Source organism: Anomaloglossus baeobatrachus, chromosome 2 (assembly GCF_048569485.1).
Source record: "Anomaloglossus baeobatrachus isolate aAnoBae1 chromosome 2, aAnoBae1.hap1, whole genome shotgun sequence".
NCBI lineage: Eukaryota > Metazoa > Chordata > Amphibia > Anura > Aromobatidae > Anomaloglossus > Anomaloglossus baeobatrachus.
Genome location: NC_134354.1, coordinates 541,203,396 through 541,226,801, shown reverse-complemented (window position 1 = coordinate 541,226,801; position 23,406 = coordinate 541,203,396). Strand labels below are relative to the sequence as shown.

Genomic DNA, 23,406 nt, shown 5'->3' with positions numbered 1-23,406 from the left:
TCGACACATGGAGACTGAAACACCTGTCGGACAAAGACTATAGCTTCTACTCCCATACACAAGACTCATACAGTCGTATAGACAATATACTACTACAGCACAATGCTCTTCCATGGATCCAACATTCTAGGATGGATAACATTTTGTTGTCAGACCACGCGCCGGTCTATTGTACAATTGCAATTCCCTCTCTCTTGGCCCCTTCAGGGTCGTGGCGGCTGAATGAGTCGTTGCTGCTGGATGAGCTCTGCGTCACAGACGTTCAGACCTCTATCACAAGGTTCATGGAGGACCACTCGGCGGACGACACAGCCCCCACTTACAAGTGGGAAGCATTGAAGTGTGTCCTACGAGGTATTTTTATCAAGCATGGGTCCCGAATTAAAAAAGAAAGGGCTCAAGACATAGTAAACGCTCTCCATAGGGTCTCTGAACTGGAGCTCATCACTAAACGATCCTTATTGGCCACAAATTTACAAGCTCTTTTGCAAGCCAGAATTGAGGTTAAAAAACTGTTAGATTCCTCTTACAAGCGCCTACTACAGGTGGGGAAAGGGAAGTTTTACGAGTTTGGGGACAAGCCAGGAAGATTGTTGGGTAATGCATTGAGAGAAGGGAGAGCCCATACTCTCATTCCTTGCATCAAAAACTCACACGACAAACTGCTCTATGCCACCCCCGACATTTCAAACACCTTTATACCTTTAACGTCTTAATAGCTCTATAATTGAAAACTTGGAAAGCCCATTTTCACTGGAGGAATTGTTGGTGGTGATTAGCGACTCACCTGGTAATAAGAGTCCTGGACCAGACGGGTTCCCCGCCAAATTCTACAAATCCTTTCCTGAACAATTGGCTCCCCTAATGCTTCTCTCCTTCAATTCAATTTCTGACTCTGTCCCTCTCCCTCCCCATTCCACTACGGCCCACATCTCCTTGCTCCGCAAGGCTGGTTTAAGACCCCACGGTGTGTAGCAGTTTTAGACCGATCTCACTCCTTAATGTCGACTTAAAATTCTATGCCAAGCTTTTGGCAAATAGACTTGGCCCTTTACTCCCTGACCTGATACATCTGGACCAGGTTGGATTTGTCCCGGGTAGGGAGGCGAGGGACAATACAATAAAGACCTTGGACCTGATCCAACATGCACACACAAAAAAACTCTCTTTGATGTTGCTATCTCTGGACGCTGAGAAGGACTTCGACAGAGTCTCCTGGCAGTCGCTTTCACAAACACTGGACCATGTGGGCCTGGGGCCAGTTTTTTCATCCAGGATTATGGCCTTATATCATTCACCGACTGCACACCTTAAAATTAATGGCACTCTGTCGAGGCCCTTCTCCATCCATAACTGGACCAGGCAGTGGTGTCCCTTGTCACCTCTGCTATATATCCTGGTCATGGAGCACTTGTTGTCGGCCATTAGGACCAACACGGATATACAGGGTATTAGGATCGCCAATCGGGAACATAAATGCGCCGCCTTTGCCGACGATCTTCTTATTTACCTCTGTTACCCCCTCACATCACTCCCACCCCTAATGCTAGAACTAAACCGCTTTAGTAAATGGTCCAACTTTAAAATTAATTTTGATAAATCAGAGGCCCTAAATATTACTTTGCCACAAACGACAATAAATGCAATAAAACCTAACTTCCCCTTCAGATGGCCACCCCACGGCAGTATTGGATACTTGGGCATCAATATCCCATCCGATTTGACGAGACTTTTTCAACTAAACTATCAAAGCTTCCTGTCAAAGCTTGAGGGAGACCTGACCTTGTGGCAGAGAGGTACTCTTTCATGGTTCGGCAGGATTGGCGCCCTTAGAATGACAGCCCTGCCTAGATTGCTGTACTTGATACAGACGGTCCCGGTTTACGTTCTGGCAGCCTATTGGCCAGGATACAGCGCTTATTTAATCAATTCGTGTGGTCAAAGAAGCGCGCCCGTCTCAGGAGCAGCGTTCTAACTAGGACCAAGAACGCAGGAGGTGTGGGGCTGCCCGACTGCAGGCGTTATTACATGGCGGCCGCCCATGCCAGAGTTTTGGTACACTGCACACTCAATGTGATAAATAATGTATTAATTTTATTGAAAATTCAAAAAAACCTTGCAAAGGAATTGAACTAAAGACAGAAAATAGCTCTGACGTTGCGGCCACAGGCCTTGTTCACAGAGTCTGTTGTGAAAAATAGAGCATAAACACATACAATTAGTACAAAACAAATAATATTATGCTATTTTGCGATTTTGTAAGAAAGTGAACATGAATCTCGTCGGTGATATACGAAAGATGTACGTACATACAGACATGTACATATATATATACATATACATACATACATATACATATACATACACGCATAATGTACACACATAGACATAAACAAGTAGATCAAGTCTAGATTATAGTAAGTCAAGAATGCAGAATACATCCGTCATACGTATATACGCAGGTACATAACAATGGGAGCAAAGGCAAAGGAAGGTGGAGCAAGGGGAAGTTTTTCAAGAGACTGGTAGCAGCATGAGGTAGTGAAAGAACAGATTAAGGTGGTGAAAAAAAACAGGTGATACTACCTGTAACTAATAGTTCTGTATTCCAGGGAGAATGCTAAAATATAAAATAGATATCTGTATGTATAAAGCTAGGAATATATACGTATATAGGAAGTGGTGTAAGTAGATAGGTTACCTGAATCAATATAGACGTGGTAGTTACATATAGGGTATGGATGGGATACCAGGAACGCCTGGGATGTATTTTCTATGTATGAGAAGGAATAGGAAAGTCAGCCCAGTATAAACATAGAGTGAGGAAATCTGGAAAATGTAATCTTACCTGAGCCTGTGTGGACGCCAGCACTCACCACACGGCACCAGCGCCCGCCCCTGAAATAACAGCATGTTGCCACGCTACAGAGCTGACGCTGCGCGTCTGCGCATGCGTGATGGCCGAGAATCAGGAGAAGGGATGATCTAGCGCGCCTGCGTGGTCAGGGCGAATCATATCTCTGCCGAGGAGATCATCCCTTCTCCTGATGTCTCGGCCACGCTGGTGCCGTGTGCGGTGACGTCACGGCGCCATCCCCCCTGTCTATATATACAGTCTCTGGGCTCTGATGAGATGATATCGGCGCCCAGCGCACGACGTCATCTCCTTGCCATTGTTATGTTACATCCCTACACATGAGGCCGTGTACCGCGCACGCGCATTAGGTCATACCCTTTCCTTCGATTCCCAGTCATCACACAGGCACTGCATACTAATGACCTGATCAGCTGGGAGCTTACCACGTGAGCTCCATGACGCCAATACCCCTCCCACTTACTATGTATTTAAAGTGCCACAATACAGCTGACACTAGCCGTCCTATACAGCCAAGGCACGTGAGTGCTGGCGTCCACACAGGCTCAGGTAAGATTACATTTTCCAGATTTCCTCACTCTATGTTTATACTGGGCTGACTTTCCTATTCCTTCTCATACATAGAAAATACATCCCAGGCGTTCCTGGTATCCCATCCATACCCTATATGTAACTACCACGTCTATATTGATTCAGGTAACCTATCTACTTACACCACTTCCTTTATACGTATATATTCCTAGCTTTATACATACAGATATCTATTTTATATTTTAGCATTCTCCCTGGAATACAGAACTATTAGTGACAGGTAGTATCACCTGTTTTTTTTCACCACCTTAATCTGTTCTTTCACTACCTCATGCTGCTACCAGTCTCTTGAAAAACTTCCCCTTGCTCCACCTTCCTTTGCCTTTGCTCCCATTGTTATGTACCTGCGTATATACGTATGACGGATGTATTCTGCATTCTTGACTTACTATAATCTAGACTTGATCTACTTGTTTATGTCTATGTGTGTACATTATGCGTGTATGTATATGTATATGTATGTATGTATATGTATATATATATGTACATGTCTGTATGTACGTACATCTTTCGTATATCACCGACGAGATTCATGTTCACTTTCTTACAAAATCGCAAAATAGCATAATATTATTTGTTTTGTACTAATTGTATGTGTTTATGCTCTATTTTTCACAACAGACTCTGTGAACAAGGCCTGTGGCCGCAACGTCAGAGCTATTTTCTGTCTTTAGTTCAATTCCTTTGCAAGGTTTTTTTGAATTTTCAATAAAATTAATACATTATTTATCACATTGAGTGTGCAGTGTACCTCTACTTGTATATTGAAGGGTTTTACCCATTCACTAGCACCTCGCCCTCAAACTAGTGTGCACGCCCCTCTTTCCTATCATGCCAGAGTTTTGGACCTGTTGCATAGCTCTGGGTCTAAGCTTTGGGTCTGCCTAGCGCAGGATCTATGCCCCTTGTCAGTGCTGACCCTGCCGTGGACCTGGCCACTCCTTACCAAACATAAGATCGAAATGTCTTATAGCACTAAACAAACATTGAAAACTGTACACTCTACATCATTACGCACTCGCCTGATTCAGCCGGGAGGACCCCTTATGCCATTAACCGATAACCCTGAGTTTCTACCGGGGGCATCACCCAACAACTTCCTGGGCAGTACAAAACAGAGCCCCTTAAGACTGAACCAGGTGGCCCCTGGGGGTTCCCTTCTACCGCTTCTGGAGATTATGGAAAATCGTAATTTCAGGATGCGGTTTCATTTTGAATATGCACAACTCAAACACTTCATAATCTCACAAAACATTGTTATGGCGCATCTTCCACCCCAAACCCCATTTGAAAACCTTTGCACTGGGTCCTTAGATACACGTCATGCGATATCAAAAATATATAAGATCATAACCAACGCGGCAGAGGCGTCCCTTCCTCGCTTTTGTGCGGCGTGGGAAGCAGAGGTCAACCAGACGTTCCTCGGGAACCAGTGGGCACGTTGCTTCCGACTGACCCACAAGTCCGTCGTGGCCACCAGAATGCAAGAAACCAGCTATAAAATACTTTCCAGGTGGTACAGGGTCCCAGCGTCTCTTCATGTGTGGAGTCCCGAGGTACCTTATACCTGTTGGCGTTGTGGAGCACAGGGAGGCACCATGTCCCACATCTGGTGGTATTGCCCGGGCTTGGGGGTCTTTTGGAAAAAAGTACTAGCAGCTATACAGGAGGTCACAGGGATCATAGTCCCCAGCCACCCAGATGCAGTCCTACTATACATTTTTAATGTCTCGGAAAAGGCCTTTAGAAAGTCCCTCTTGGGCGACCTTCTCCAGGCAGCCAAGACAGTGGTCCCACGGTGCTGGAAAGATCCTGCACCCCCTACGATAGACGAGTGGGTAATGGAAGTGAATGTGATCCACCGCATGGAAATGGTGATGGCCCAGTTGAGCGGACAGACGGTGGCGACAGCCACTAAATGGTTTCAATGGGAGTCATTCCTCTCTGGCAAAACATTTCTTGAATTAATCTAACCTCCGGAAGATAGGCACCTTGGCCCCACTTACTTCAGATAATATTCACCACCTTTCCAACATGTCTTGGCCCAACGGACAAAGTATCAGACCTGGCCGATGCGTTCTACTCTCCATCTCTTCCCCTCCTGCCCTGACCTATCCTTCCTTTGCTATCTTTCGTGATCATACTGCTTCTTCACCTTTCCTCAAATGGCTTATTATTCTTTTTGGTTCAAAATGACTATCCATGTATTATATCAATCATTTACATAATGTCATGACGTTTGCGAATGTGTTGTGTCGCATAGACTTTGGTTTCGCATTGTCAGTTATAACATGGATCCATGTTCTTTTAATGTATTCTTTAAAACTCAATAAAACTTTAAATTGGAAAGAAAAATAATATCTGCTGATTCAACTAATGGCCTATAAAAAGGTCTCTCATTACCAAGGTGCCACACAAGACACATCTCATATTGGATAAAACCAGTGAGCTGTCTCAAGACCTTCACAATCTTATTGTTGCAAAACATACTGATGGCATTGGTTACAGAAGCATTTCTATACTAATGAAGGTTTGAGTAAGCACTGTTGGGGCCATAATCCAGAAGTGGAATGAATATCAATTCACCATAAACCGATCATGACCAGGTGCCCCCCACAATATTTCAGACAGAGGGGTGAAAATTATCATGTGTTGTCCAAGAGCCAAGAACAACCTGTGGAGAGCTACAGAAATACCTGGAATCAGCAGGTACAACTGTTTCAAAGAAAACATTAAGTAATGCACTCAACCTCCTTGACCTGTTTGCACACTCACCAAGCAGGACTCCACTGATGAGCAAAAAGCATGTTCAAGCTTGTCTAAAGCTTGCTCAACAACATTTAAACAAGCCTGTGACATACTAGAAGAATTTAGTCTGGTCAGGTGAATCCAAAGTTGAACTCTTTGGATGCTATAATACATACCATGTTTGGAGACTAAAAGGCACTGCATATCATCCCAAAAACACCATACCTGCAGTGAAGTATGGAGTTGGGAATATCATGGTTTGGGGCCATTTTTTAGTATACGGCACATGGAAATTCCATGGAATTGAAGAAAGGATGAATGGACAAGTGTACCAAGACATTCTTGATAAAAATCTGTTGCCATCTACCAGGATGATGAAGATGAAATAATGGTGGACATTTCAACAAGACAATGATCCCAAAACATACAGCCAAGGAAACTCTGAATTGGTTTTAGAGAAAGAAAATAAAGTTGCTAGAATGGCTCAACCAATCATCTGACCTGACTCCAGTAGAAAATTTATTGAAGGAAATAAAGCTCAAGCGTTGATAAAAGGAGCCCACGGGACCTTCAGGATTTGAATGGTGTTTGTGTGGAAAAATGGCACAAATTCACACCTGAGCAATGCATGTGACTAGCTTCTCCATACAAAAGGCATCTTGAAGCTTCATCACCAAGAAAAGCTTCTGTATGAAATATCAAATTAATTTTAGTAAGCGTCTTCAACACTTTTTACCTGTGTCACTTCTGGTTATTACACATAACTGAATTTGTGGATTTTTATGATTTGATTTATTTGTCTGTGTAGATTTGATGGGTTGTTCCCCATCCAGCTGGATTGGATAGGTTGTTACTGACATCAGGTATGAAATTCATGGCGAGAGCACCTTTTGAAGTATCTTTACTGAGAAAATTAGTGGTGTGATCAATACATTTTTCATTTGCTGTATGTGACCCTTTACTTGGTTTTGCAATGGAAGTCTATGGAGTGTCAGACCAAGGCTTCATAGACTTACATTTTACACATAGACTACAGTGTGATCTGGCAAGTTGGAATAAAAGTCACGTTAGTGAGAACAGCACTGTAGTAGCCCTGGAAATCGGATGAACATATTACCAAGCTTACACTATCCTACATATACATTTACACAGGTTTCGGTGATGAAAAGTTTCATAGAGGTGCTTCTTTAATATGTTACCATTATTTATATATATATATATATATATATATATATATATATTTTTTTTTTTTTTTTATTTTTTTTCTCTGTTCATTTAACAAATGTACCAGTGACCTGACTTCCAGGCAAACGAAGCCCTGGCTTTCAAACTTCCAAAGTGTACATTCAATCGACCCTGATCTTTGAACTTTTAAAAAAAGGTTTTTCTCTATTTACCAGTTCTTAAATCAACATCTCTTTCCATTTTGACAAGGGAGCAAAATGGCAAATTCTGTGCAGACTCTGTGCATGTCCTTTATTGTGCTCTTCATCCATCAAACAGAACAAACAGGTATGATCTCATTTTGAATTTTTGACCAAATGTACGTTTGGATTTTTTTTTTTTTTGGTGGGGGGGTTATAAAAGTGAAATATGTAAGTAAACTTAATAATCATTTTTATGTCTTATACTAACACCATCTGGCTCCAAGTAATGTAAATTTGTTTTAAGTGTTACTGGTAAGCTAATACAGGAGGACTATTGTAGCACTGGCAAAGTCGTTTAGATCATAAGAAATAATTATTTGTATATGGTTCTTTCTGTCCAAATGTTCTCAACTTAAATATAATGGTAGACTCAATGGATCTGGATTAGAATATTTTTGGCTAGAATTCAGGACAATTTTGTTTACTTCGTCTTTTTGATATCTGTATAATCCTGTATCTCCCCTGAGTTATCGGTTTTTCAGGATTACACAGTCCAGATACCATGAGAAAACTGCACATTTTTAGCCTTGATATTGACAGCAGGATTATTAGCGTTTAGGTGTTGGTGCGACATGATTCTCAGGATTCAGTCCAGTAGCTAGGTCAGTAATCTATGGCCACTGGACAAGAGCCTTGAGAACCGCCTCTTTCCTGATGGCATTTGTGGCTCTACTTTTGATTAGATGGCCTGTCGTAATGTCACATGTGTGTCATGCGCCAAACATGACGTTGTGCTAGGTAAAAGAGTTAAAAGAAGATCCGCTGATGCCGGCAGATAGGCTGTTCTCAAGGCTACATCCAGTAGCTACAGTTTACTGACCTAGACCCCAGGGGTGTACATAGAAATCATAGGGCCCCATAGCAGAATTTCTAATTGGGCCCCCCCTCCCAAAAGAAAAAATAAAATAAATAATATTTGGCTGGGTCACAGAAGAGCATATTAGAGAACTTTACAGCTCCTACAAAGTATTTTTCCTTCTATTGAATCCCCTAGATCCCCTTTCATTGCAGCCATAATATATGATGTAACAAAAGTGCTCCACAAACACTGCATGATCCCAACAGTAAATTGTTCCACAATACCATCCACACACACAGTATGATGACCCTACTGTATCCGCCTTTAACTACCTTGGCAATGAATGGCGATCCCCCCCCCACAGCCCTTCATGCAGTATAATGGCCCTTACTATCCTCCAAATAGTATAATAGCCCCCACACAGCCCTCCATGCAGTATGAAGGATCCCACACGAACCTTCACACTATATAATTGCTTACACACAGTACAATGGCCCTCATATAACTCTAGATAAAAGTATAAAGGCTCCCTCATAGCACTTCATCAGACCACATATTGACCAAATAACAGTATATAAGAGAGAAATACTATCATACTGTGACCAGAATACATATTGCGATGACATAGTGACCAAATACAACCACATACAAGGGTCAAATACCAACACCCCATGACCAGACCACATAGTGACTGAATAATACTACAATAATGATCATGAATAAAAACACCAATACTAATAACACTAATATTACCATCAGTACCATTATACACAGGAGCTCTGTTTCAGTGTACATGTAATACAGTGATCACCGGTGACATTATACACAGGAATTCTGTATATAGTATAGGTAATACAGTGATCAATGGTGACTTTATAGACAGGAAAACTATATATAGGTAATACAGTGATCACCAATGACATTATACACAGCTCTGTATATAGTGTGTGTGTGTGTGTGTGTGTGTGTGTGTGTGTGTGTGTACATGTACTATAATACACTGGCTTACCAGTAAGACATACACAGGAGCTCTGTATATAGTGTATGTGTATAGTTTACAGGTGATACAGTGATCACCAGTGACATTATACACAGGCGCTCTATATATAGTGTCAGTGTACCAGTAATAAAGTGATCACTGGTGACGTTATAGATAGGAATTCTGTATATAGTGTACAGGTAATACAGTGACCACCGGTGATTTTATAAACAGGAGATCTATATATGGGTAATACAGTGATCACCAGTGACATTTTACACACGAGCTCTATATATACAGTAGTGTATAGTGTGAGTGTACATGTAATACACTGACTTACCAGTGACGTCTCTAGCTGAGGTTATTCATCATCATTTTTCCTCTTCATCCGACACTGACCGCTATCATTTCTTCCTACCATGACTCGACTCTGCAGAAAATAACACAGTCACCTATAGCCAATCACTCTCAGACCAGATTCCATACTTTTTCACCAATTTCTACACTACGTCAGACTTTTGTTCCCCCCATGGAAAATAGTATCCTCAAAATTAAATTATATTACGGCAGTCTCCCATCCTACCGTAGGCCCCTTTATTTAAAAATGTATCCCTTCCTAGGGTCCTATGTTCCCCTATCCTGGGCCCATATGTTCCTCCATCCGAGGCCCCTATACTGCCCCATACTAGGCCCCTATGTTCCTCCATCCCACTCTCCTTAACTGTCCTATCCTGGGCTCCTATATCCAGTACACTGTCCATTCACAGAGGGAGGAACAAAAAGATTCTTCTCACCTCCCTGCGCTCCCCCGGCGTCCTCTTGCAGCATCATATCTGGCGCGATCAAATGGCCACCTCACCCATCCGAAGCCGTGCGATGACATCAGAGCATAGCGTGTAGCACTGTTAAAAGATGTGATGTAGACACAAAGATATGAACACACATGCAGACAGGCACACACTGGCACATGCACGCAGACGAGCACATGCACACGCACACATACGCAGATGCACAAATATATTGAGACACACATACATGCACACACACTTACATACGTAGACACACAGATATATGAAGACAGTCAGACAAATGCATGTAGACAGGTACACAGACATATGCACACAGGCATACGAAGACAGGCACACAGACACATGCATACAAATGCACACAGACATGAACACTCATGCAGACAAGCACACAATCATACATACGTAAACACACAGGCATGAACACACATGAAGACATGCACACAGACATGAGGACAGGCACACACATGTAGACACAGAAATGCGCACATACATATCTATCCTTACATATGTAGACACACAGACAAATGTACAGACATGCTGACAAACACACAGACAGGCACACGTACACATAGGTAGACACAAAACATGCACACATGCAAAAACGTGTATACACATGCAGGCAAGTGCACATAGACAGACACATAGACACATGCCCATATTCCCACAGACATGCACATGAATACAGACACGCACACATACATAACCACGCAGACAGATGCACGCACACAGACACGCACAAGAACGCAGCCAGGCACATGCATGCATACATATGTAGAGATGCACAAGAACACAGCCAGTCACATGCACGCATACAGACACACATATATTTACACATGCAGACAGGCAAACACATACACAGACACGCACACACATGTAGACACAGGCACGCACTCACAGACACGCACACATATGTAGACACACAGGCACAAGCCTGCACACACTGTATGTGGTGTGTGTATGTGGAGTGTATGTGGTGTGTGTGTATGTGGAAACACATGTAGGCACATACATGCACATAGAAAGTAATATAGGCAAATGCACAGACAAATAAATAGACACACAGGCACATACATGCATACACACATGTACCCAGAGATATACTCATTCATACAAAAAAAGTCATATAAACAGACATTTAAATATACACAAACATACATACATATTAGGGGAGTTCTTACCTTCCCACTGCTGGTCTCTAGTCCAGCCTGCAGGCTCTAAGGATGATTCTCTCAGGTGGGAAAGTAGGAGTCCAGGGCGCACAGCGTGACATCACAGTTAGCAGACATGGCAGCGTCTGTTAACTGTGACACTGCAGGGCGGCACACAAACAACTGAAGGCGCAGTGCAGTCCCAGCCGACACAGAAACAGGTGGCCCCGCGGCCCTGGCACAGCCACTGGTGGAGCTGCCTGGGGCCCCCTGCCGTAGTCCAGCCCGCTGATAGCAGCCAGCTGTTAACCAGCTCGCTGTAAAGGGGGACCAGTCCGACACTGCATACTCACCTCTCCTCGGTCCCCCGCCGCTGTTCCTTGTTCGCAGGCTGTCAGTGCTCTGCACATCTCAGCACGGTGACGACTGTTGTGCAGTAGTGATGTCACTGCTGTGCTGAGCTGACAGAGAGCATAGACACCAGTGGGACAATGATGAGAAGGGAGCGCTGCGCTCGGTCTCATCATTGCTTTCAAATGTCTCAGCATCTGCCTGGCCTGCCTCTATTGACGGTACGCTACTGCTGGACGCTAAGCTGGGGAATGCGATTTAATTTGGACAAACTTTACTAGTGTCTAGTACACTTTGAGACCACCATCCAGCATTGTGTGCTGGTGACTTTCACATAACAATGGATGTTTAGCCCAATCCCACTAAGGACAAGATCTGCAAGGAGTTTGTATGTTCTCCCTGTGCTTATGTGGGTTTCCTCCAAGTTCTCCTGTTTCCTCCCACACTCCAAAGACATACAGATAGGGACTTTAGATTGTGAGCCCCAATTGGGACAGTGATGACATCTGTAAAGTGCTGTGGAATTATTGGGCTATGTGCGCACGTTGCGTACTGGCCCTGCAGAAATTTCTGCAGCGATTTGAACAGCACACGTGCGCTTCAAATCGCTGCAGAAAGAGTCCGTAGTAATAAAAAAAAGCCGATTCCATGCGCTCTGACTGCAGCCCCTCCCATAGATAGAGTGGGAGCTGCATGCAGAGCGCAGGAAAGAAGTGACATGTCACTTCTTAGAACGCGCTCTAAGATGCCACGTGCGCACGTCTCCTACATAATCTTCATAGATTATGCTGGGGACGCAGGACGCATGCAGTTACGCTGCGGTGCAGATCGCAGCGCAACTGCATGCAAATACGCAACGTGCGCACATAGCCTTAGCGCTATATAAGTGAGTAAAATAAATAACTACAGTACTTGCTATTCTGCTGCTGTACCTTATGTTGCGCAGCAGATGTCAGCAGTTAAGTTACAATGTATAAATGGATTAGTCTATGATAAATAGTAAGCAGAGTATACAATGCCACCTGCTGGTTAGAAATATTAATGTATTTCACACAATCTTTAGACTCGTTTCATGCAGCAACCGTTGCAGTCAACAAAATATATGGAGAACTCTGAGTGAAAGTTGTGTAATTTCTAGACCTCATCTAGATGTTTTTCCCATATATGTTCTACCTTGTTTTTTGTCACTAGAACTTTTATCCATTATAGTTCATTGGGATGTTCACATAACAGAAAAAAAACCATATGTCCGTTTTTAATGAGTCATGGATCAAAATCACCATAAATCTATGGGTCTGTGGAATTACAGATGCCACCTATATGCAATTTGCACATTGTCCATTTTTAACATTGTAAGTGTAGGTGCACACATCTTTTTTAGGCAGATTTACCTGAAATCGACTTTAAGGAGTGCCCCGAAGATGCGTAAAAGAATAAACATATGCATTTATATGTAAAAATGACTTGCTGTACAAAAGTTCATGCTTTTGAGCATTTTTTACTCACTTTAGGCTTTGCTTCAAAAGATGTTAAGCTGCCACAAGAACTGATTGAACGTTCTTCAAGTATTTACCAGTCTGAAAATGGCCAGAAGTGGCCCAGAAGTTTATTTGAGCGTTTCCCCAGAGATTTGCTTCAGAAACCACTAGAAGTTTTTCATTGTTGAATGGAGAATAGAAAAAAAAATAGAAAATGCCAGTAAAAGAAATAATCCAAAATGAAGGAAAAACACTAAACCCCCCCCCAAAACATTGGTGGTCAAAAACGATGTAGCAAGTGTTCTGGAACTGAGTAAAAAAAAAGACACTTAGGGCAGCTTTGCACGTTGCAACATCGCACGTGCGATGTCGGTGGGGTCAAATCGAAAGTGACGCACATCCGGCGTCACTTTCGATATCGTTGTGTGTAAATTCGAGATGATACGATTAACGAGCGCAAAAGCGTGATTATCGTATCATCGTTGCAAGCGCCGACTTTTCCATAATTATGCTGGCGCGACAGGTACGATGCTGTTCCTAGTTCCTGCGGCAGCACGCATCGCTGTGTGTTACGCCGCAGGAGCGAGGAACATCTCCTTACCTGCCGCCGGTGGGTCTACGGAAGGAAGGAGGTGGGCGGGATGTTTACATCCTGCTCATCTCCGCCCCTCCGCCACTATTGGCCGCCTGCCGTTTGACGTCGCTATGACGCCGCACGACCCGCCCCCTTAGGAAGGAGGCGGGACGCCGGCCAGAGCGACGGTCGCAGGGCAGGTGAGTGCATGTGAAGCTGGCGTAGCGATAATTTTCAGCCAGCTATCACAAGATATCGTACCTGCGACGGGGCGGGGACTATCGCGTGCGACATCGCAGCATCGGCTTGCGATGTCGCAACGTGCAAAGCCTGCCTTAGAGTCAACCTGTCAGGTTCAATATGCGCAGAGACTAGTCGCAAGGGTGACGGTGTGTGCATATACCTTAATGAATACAAATTTTAATTTTTTTTTTTTTACATGAGAAAACAAAATGATGATAAAAACAGACACACTGATCAATCACCCATGCATATCTGATCTTGCACACTGTTGGATATCTGATTGTTTTATGGGGGGAGTTTCTGGTATATGAATGAGGCCTTATGATGTGAAAAATCTCATGCTATTGTATAATGCCATTTGAAAAATAACTTGTACCAAAAATATCAAGACTAAACACATTATATTCTCCACAGTTTTCTTATCCAGTGAAAATGCTAACCAAGTATTCCAAAGAACCAAGAGAGCCAACTTCATTCATTTAGAGGAATTAAGAAAAGGAGATTTAGAAAGAGAATGTCTAGAAGAAATCTGCACATATGAGGAGGCGAGAGAAACATTTGAGGACACAGATAAAACTGTGAGTACTCATTGTGGTTTACATTATTTCTTCAAAGTTTCCTAAGAATGCAAATATAATACATAATGTAATCTTTCTACTTATGTCATTCAAATAATAAAGGATTCCAAATAAATCACTACAGGGAGATATAAAAAGATCAAAAATACATTCTAATAAATATAATAACACATTAAAACGAAATCTGTTATCAGGTATTCTCCACCTAATTTGACAGCAGTATAATGTAGAGACAGAGACCCTGATTCCAGCGATGTGTAACTTACTGGGTAGCTTGTTGTAGGTTTTAGAAAATCACTGTTTTGTTAATAGGAGATTATCATCACTGGACTAGTAAATCTCTGGTGATGTTATCAAAATGACACCATCAGCTAAGGAAGTGACACATTGCTGGAATCATTGTGTCTGCCCCTATATTATGCTACTCTCAGGTGAGAACTGTACAGGTAAAATGGACTTTAAAAACAGGATAAATTGCCGCTATTGGTCCTTGAATTCTAAGGGGTACTTTGCACACTACGACATGGTAGGTGCGATGTAGGTGGGGTCAAATCGAAAGTGACGCACATCCGGTGTTGCTGTCGATATCAGAGTGTGTAAATCGTTTTTGATACAATTAATGAGAGCAAAAGCGTCGAAATCATATCATCGGTGTAGCGTCGGTCATTTCCATAATTACGGAAGGACCGAGGTTACGATGTTGTTCCTCGTTCCAGCAGCATCACACATCGCTGGAGCGATGGACATCTCCTACCTGCGTCCTGCGGCTCATGCCGGCTATGCGGAAGGACGGAGGTGGGCGGGATGTTTACGTCCGGCTCATCTCCGCCCCTCCGCTTCTATTGGCCACCTGCCGTGTGACGTCGCTGTGACGCCGCACGACCCACCCCCTTAATAAGGAGGCGGTTTGCTGGCCAGAGCGACGTCGCAGGGCAGGTAAGTCCATGTGAAGTGATAATGTTTGCTACGGCAGCTATAACACAATATCGTATGTGCGACGGGGGCGGGGACTATCGCGTTCGGCATCGCAAGCATCGGCTTGCGATGTCGTAGTGTGCAAAGTACCCCTTAGGCCTCTGCCACACTCACGTGAAATTCACGCACGTGCCGAGAGACACCTATTTCCCCTGCGCGTTGCGTACAGGTAAGTACGTGTCTCTGGTACGTGCGGGACACGTGTGTTCTACGTGTGCTATCCGCGATAGCACACGTAGAACCGGTAATTAACATACTCACCTGGTCCTTCCTGCTGTCCGCGGTGCTGATGCTTGGTCTCCAGCCCTCCCGTCTCTCCGCTGCTGCTGCTGCCAGGCAGTGAAGTGAATATTCAATGAGAATAATGAGAGGCGGTCGGCAGCAAGAGGCAGCAGCGGCAGAGACAGGAGGGCTGGAGAAGGTGAGTAAATGTTGTTTTTTTTTCCCACTGACACGTGTGTTTTCTCCGGCGCATGTCACACGGGACCGCATCCACACTACACCCGTGTGGTACGGGTGCGGGCCGTGTGACACCCGTGCTGCGGGAGAAAACACAGTATATAGAGTCATTACAAACAGAGTGATCTATTTCATGTGTTTATTTCTGTTATTTCTTGTTAGTTATGGTTTACAGCAAATGAAAAGCCAAAAGTCATTATCTCACAAAATTAGAATAATTACCACAAAACACCGGCAAAGGCTTCCTAAACATTTAAAATTGTCCCTTAGTCTGGTTCAGTAGGCTACACAATCATGGGGAAGACTGCTGACTTGACAGATGTCCAGAAGCCAGTCATTGACACACTCCACAAGAAGGGTAAGCCACAAAATGTCATTGTTAAAGAGGCTGGCTGTTCACAGAGTGCTGTATCCAAGCATATTAATGGAAAGTTGAGTGGTAGAAAAAAGTGCACAAGTAATCAGGCTAACCGCAGCCTTGATAGGATTGTTAAGAAAAGGCCATTCAAAAATTTGGGGGAGATTCACAAGGAGTGGACAGATGCCGGACTCAATGCTTCAAGAGCCACCATACACAGATGTGTCCAGGACAAGGGCTACAAGTGCCGCATTCCTTGTGCCAAGCTACTCATGACCAATAGACAATGCAGGAAGCATCTTTCCTGGGACAAAGAGAAAAAGAACTGGACTGGTGGTCAGTTTTCCAAGGTGTTGTTTTCAGATTAAAGTAAATTTTGCATTTCATTTGGAAATCAAGGTCCCAGAATCTGGAGGAAGAGTGGATAGGCCACAATCCAAGATGCTTGAGGTCTAGTGTGAAGTTTCCACAATCAGTGATGGTTTGGGGTGCCATGTCATCTGCTGGTGTAGGTCCATTGTGTTTTATCAAGACCAAAGTCAGTGCAGCCATCTACCAGGAAATTTTAGAGCACTTCATGCTTCCCTCTGCCGACAAGCTTTTTGGAGATGGAAATGTAATTTTCCAGCAGGTCTTGGCACCTGTCCACACTGCCAAAAGTACCAATACCTGGTTTAATAACCACAGTATCACTGTGCTTGATTGGCCAGCAAACGTGCCTGACCTAAACCCCATAGAGAATCTATTGAGTATTGTCAAGAGGAAGATGAGAGACACCAGAACCAGCAATGCAGACGAGCTGAAGGCTGCTATCAAAGCAACCTGAGCCTCCATAACGCCTCAGCAGTGCCACAGGCTGATTGCCTCCATGCCACACCACATTGATGCAGTAATTCATGCAAAAGGAGCACTGACCAAGTATTGAGTACATTTACGGTAGCTACTATTCAGTACGCCACATTTATGAGTTAAGAATCATTTTTTCAGTTGGTCTTATATAATATTCTAATTTTCTGAGATAATGACTATTGGCTTTTCATTGGCTGTAAGCTATAATCATCAACATTAACAGAAATAAACACTTGAAATAGATCACTCTGTGTGTAAAGACTCTATATAATATATGTTTCCTTTTTGTATTGAAGAACTGAAATATAATAACTTTTTGGTGATATTCTAATTTATTGAGATGCACTTGTACATATCTATGAGCAAGGAATTCCATCTAAAAAGAGGGGGAAAAAAAAGCATATCCCTATGTGATTATATGTCTGAGATGATTAAGCAAAATTGCCCATCTTCACCCTTATAGACAACCAGATCTGAGGGTTTACCATAAGGGCATTCTAACATTTTCACGGTAGGATTTCTAAGAGGCTATAATCACAATATTTTAATGGGTGTTCATGTTGAGGTGAGACTACAATGAGTTTCTTAAGGTCTGACTGCCGTGTTCGGATTATAATGTCATGTGTGCACATGAGAAAGACTAAAATAACAGACTACGAGTCAGTTATGAACCTTCTCCATGACAGAAGCCAGAGATTCTATGTGAGTTTATTGTTCACAAAACTTTATAGTTCTAGATAAGAAAAGGCTGTAGACAAAATATGTAGTCCAATCAGATATCGCAGGTCGGGCTCTGGGCATGTAGCAACTTGCATAGTCTCTACTGGATTGGTTGTTCCAAACTTTGGGTGTTTTCAATCTCCTTATCACCTAAAGCTGGTGTCACACACAGCGACAACGACAACGATGTCGCTGCTACGTCACCATTTTCGGTGACGTTGCAGCGACGTCCCGTCGCTGTCGCTGTGTGTGACATCCAGCAACGACCTGGCCCCTGCTGTGAGGTCGCCGGTCGTTGCTGAATGTCCAGCTTCATTTTTTCGTCGTCACTCTCCCGCTGTGACACACACATCGCTGTGTGTGACAGCGAGAGAGCGACGAAATGAAGCGAGCAGGAGCCGGCACTGGCAGCTGCGGTAAGCTGTAACCAGCGTAAACATCGGGTAACCAAGGGAAGTCCTTTCCCTGGTTACCCGATGTTTACGCTGGTTACCAGCCTCCGCTCTTGCTGCCAGCGCCGGCTCCTGCACTGTGACATGTGGCTGCAGTATGCATCGGGTAATTAACCCGATGTATACTGTAGCAAAGAGAGCAAGGAGCCAGCGCTAAGCAGTGCGCGCGGCTCCCTGCTCTCTGCACTGTGACATGTAGCTGCAGCACACATCGGGTTAATTAACCCGATGTGTACTGTACCTAGGAGAGCAAGGAGCCAGCGCTAAGCGCGGCTCCCTGCTCTCTGAACATGTAACACAGCGACGTTATGATCGCTGCTTCTGCTGTGTTTGACAGCTAAGCAGCGATCATAACAGCGACTTACAAGGTCGCTGTTACGTCACCGAAAATGGTGACGTAACAGCGACGTCGTTGTCGCTGTCGTTTAGTGTGAACCCAGCTTTAGGCGGTGTCCACGATGCAGGTGCCATCTTTGAATTACATGTGCTAGCATTTTGTATTAAGGAAAATCACTGAATATATATATATATATATATATATATATATATATATATCTAATATATAAATCTCAGTGTATGTATGTATATATGTGTGTATGTCTGTCCGCTAAAGGAATCCGCACCATCGCATTTACAATCACGAAATTTTGCACAGACGCCTCATGTGACCCAGGGATTGTCATAGACTATGTTTCAACGGGAAAATGTAACCCTGCGCTTTACAGTTAATCTCCAAAATCCTGCTTTCATTAAACTGAATGGAGGTGGGAGCTATAGGCTATTAATAGCAACTGTCAGTGGTTGCTATAGGAACAAAATAAACTTAGTATGAAGAAGAAGAAGCATGTGTGAGGTAATATGATGTTGGTGGGGAGATGGATAGACAGAGACATACAGAGACAGAGGTGGAAAGAGACAGACAGAGACAGACGGGCAAAGAGACAGCCCTGGAAAGAGACAGCTCTGGAAAGAGACAGCTCTGGAAAGAGACAGCCCTGGAAAGAAACAGACCGGGAAAGAAACAGACCGGGAAAGAGACAGACCAGGCAAAGAGACAGACCAGGCAAAGAGACAGACCAGGCAAAGAGACAGCCGGGCAAAGAGACAGCCGGGCAAAGAGACAGACTGAGAAAGAGACAGACGGGTAAAGAGAGAGACAGACACAGAGATAGAGACAGACAGACACAGAGATGGAGACAGACTGATACAAATACAGACAGACAAAGAAAGACATAGACAGAGAGACAGACAGAGACACACAGACAGAGACTGGGAGAGAGACAGTTACTATCCCGGGCAACGCCGGGTACTACAGCTAATATATATATATATATAAATAAATGTGTTAGTAAGAAACAAAAGTATTCATAAATATATGTTAGGTTACATCAACTAAACTATATATTTGAGTCTATAAAATGGCTGACTTAAGTATTTCAGTTTACTCAATTCTTACCCTCAACATTCATGACCTGCACATAGTTGATAATTCAATATTTCTTCTATAGCAGCTTTTAGCTGTTAATTAGCACTAGAAAAGGTCTTTATTGTCACATTTGCTATAGGCTGAGTCTTATCTTGTACAGTCATTCTAAATATCTTGATTTACAGTAAAAGGACTACTGACCACTTTATTTTCAAAACAATAAAGGCCCCTATATACATTTTTTGTATTATTATTTATTTTGGTGCTCCAGACACGCAAGCCGGTTTCCTTTGTGTAATTACTAGAATTCCCTTAACGCTTAGCACTGGCATCCTAAAACCGCCAAATTGGTCCTCATGTAACTCTACTGGGACGTTTTAAAACTGACATGTCCAACCTTTTGGAGTCTCTTGGTCACATCAGAAGTAGAAGAGTTGTCTTTGGATTCACATGAAACACAGAAACATTAATAAAAGCTGATGAGCAAAAAGAAGGTCTGTGCATAATCTTTGTGATTTCTCTCACCACATAAAAGCAAAAAAAATATGACAAAAGGCTTAACAATCCTAATTATGCACAGACCTCGGGAAGTGTATTAAAATCATCCCGCAGGTCCCAAGAATGTGATCACTAATATAGAAAATTTCAACTAAAACGCAACACTGAGGCTGAAGTATATATCACATAGGACACACTGGGACTCTGATGTATATACATCACTTAGGATGCACTGAGATTGGTGTATACATCACAAAAGATACAATGAGACTCTGCTGTATACATTACATAAAATACACCGAGATTCTACTGTATATTCATCACATAGATACATAGACTGTTGTATACATCACATAGGATACACTAATGCGGGCGTCACACGAGACGATCTATCGTGTGATATGTCGTCGGGGTCACGGTTTTCGTGACACACATCCGGCATCGTTCACGACGTCGTCTCGTGTGACACCTAAGAGCGACTCTTAACGTTTGCAAATCGTTTGTAAATCGTGTATCGTGTACACGTCGCTCATTTTTAAAAAATTGTTTAATCTTATTTGCGCAGATTGTTCATCGTACCCGGGGCAGCACACATCACTCCGTGTGACACCCCGGGAACGATGAACACAGCTTACCTGCGTCCCGCCAGCAATGCTGAAGGAAGGAGGCGGGCGGGATGTTTACGTCCCACTCATCTCCGCCCCTCCGCTTCTATTGGGCGGCGACTGTGTGACGTCGCAGTGACGCTGAACAACCCACCCCCTTCAGGAAGTGGATGTTCGCCGCCCACAGCGACGTCGCCCAGCAGGTAAGTACGTGTGACGGGGGTTTAATAACTTTGTGCGACACGGGCAGCGATTTGCCCGTGATGAACAAACGACAGGGGCGGGTACAATCGCTCGTGCGATCACACGATAGATCGTATCGTGTGACGCCCGCATAAGACTGCTGCATATACATTATATAGGATACACTGAGGCTGTGATATATACATTACATAGGAGACACTGAGACTGTACTGTATACATCACATAGCATACACTGAGAATGCTGTACACACATGACATAGAAGACAATAGACTTCTGTATATGCATAACATAGGAGAAATTGAGACTGGTGTATACACCACAAAGGATACACTGATACATCATATAAATTACACTGAGATTCTGTTCTATATTCATCACATAGGATATGCTGAGACTGCTCTATAAATCAAATAGAATATATTAAGACTGCTGTATATATTACATAGAATACATTGAGACTGCTGTATACATCACATAGAATACACTGAGATTGTGCTGTAAATTATCACATAGAATGCACGGTGGAGCTACTGACTTACATGCTGTATATACATCACATAGGATACACTGAAACTGTTCTATATACATCACATATGATATACAATGTGACTGTGCTATATACATGACATAGGATACACTGAAACTGCTTATATAAGACATGAGAAGGCTATATTTACATCACATACTGGACACTAAGATTGCTGTATACAACAGATAAGAAAAATGAAACTGCTGTATTTGCATCTCATATTATACATTGAGACTGCTTGATATACATCACATAGGAGACACCATAACTGTTGTATACATCATAAGATAAACTGAATATATACTGTACTCTAACCCAAAGCCTGATGCCAGGCTAAGGAGCTACAGAGCTGCAATAGCAGGAGCAATACATTGTTCCTGATGTGCACGCATGGGTCTCTGAACAAAACTTAAAGAAGCATCAGTCTACTATCCAATTGCGGCCAACTGGAAATCTATGTTGGGCCACATTAATAGCCATCCTGTGCCGCATTCGACCCGAGGACTGCGGGTTTAGAACATGTTTGCAGTCAGCAGCTAAAGAGATTGCGCAGCTGCAGGAGGAGAAAGGAGCCGGCTCCAGCAACAATCATACAGCTCCCTAATACTTAGTATATTTGTTCATTTCACCTCCCAGCAAGTTTACCGAGATGCATTACACCATACCTCCCAACCGTCCCGGATTCTGCGGGACTTGCAGGATTTATCAGGGCTGTCCCGCACTCCCGCGGCTCACAGCTGATGTCCCGGCTCCTCCCCTCAGTGGAGTGAATAAATTAAAGGAGGATTTTTGTGTACTCACCGTAAAATCTCTTTCTCTGAGTCTTCATTGGGGGACACAGGACCATGGGTTATGCTGCTGTCACTAGGAGGCTGACACTAAGTAAACAGAAAACGTTAGCTCCTCCCCAGCAGTATAACCCCTGAGCCGGAGGCGGGCTCAATCAGTTTAGTGCACAAGCAGTAGGAGGAGAACCAAACAATCCTGGATAAAACAAGGTAAAAACTATGACCATTAGTCGTGTGACCAGTGGCATGGGAATATGGCCACTGGGGTAACCGGCAGTTAATATATAACAAAAAACACAAGCAGGGTGGGTGCTGTGTCCCCCAATGAAGACTCAGAGAAAGAGATTTTACGGTGAGTACACAAAAATCCTCCTTTCTCTATCGTTTCATTGGGGGACACAGGACCATGGGACGTCCAAAAGCAGTCCCTGGGTGGGAAGAGAACCATCACCAGAGATAGGAAGGAGCTGCTTCCCCCTGTCGGGCTTGACCCAGACCTACAAGCACCTACCTTGATACAGGTGTGCGACTGCCGCCCGCAAACCTTACGCCAAGACTGGGCTCTGCCGAAGCTTGGGTGTGACCCTGGTAAAAACTAGTAAAGGTATGTCGACAAGATCAAGTGGCGACCCAGGGGACCTGGTCAGTCGACGTCTGAAGTTCATCCGTCCAAGGGGTACCCCTTGCTCGGTAGACCGCGGCGGAAGTCCGTCCTTCGTGCGATAGCCTAACCATATGTAGGAATGGATCCATGTGAAAATCTGGCCCTTGGCGCTGGCATGCGCCTCTTGGGAACGGGTGGAAGGATGGATTGACTGTCGGTGTAACCGAAAAGTGGTGTCCTGCAGACCTGAAAGACTGAGGGCTCGTACCAGCTCTGGAACGAACTAGGCCCCCATCTTGGCTGAGAGAGGAGACTAGAACCGACCACCGAAACCTATA

General features: G+C 43.7%; 1 protein-coding gene across 1 annotated transcript in view; it reads left to right on the top strand.

Moving 5' to 3' along the window:
* Positions 1-7,656: 7,656 nt before the first annotated feature.
* PROZ (protein Z, vitamin K dependent plasma glycoprotein) overlaps positions 7,657-23,406 on the top strand; it is a 54,186-nt gene continuing 38,436 nt past the window's right edge. Inside the window, exons 1-2 of the mRNA XM_075334332.1 lie at positions 7,657-7,726; positions 14,437-14,600. Of these exons, the coding sequence (XP_075190447.1) occupies positions 7,657-7,726; positions 14,437-14,600 (234 nt within the window). The remainder of the gene's footprint in view (positions 7,727-14,436; positions 14,601-23,406) is intronic.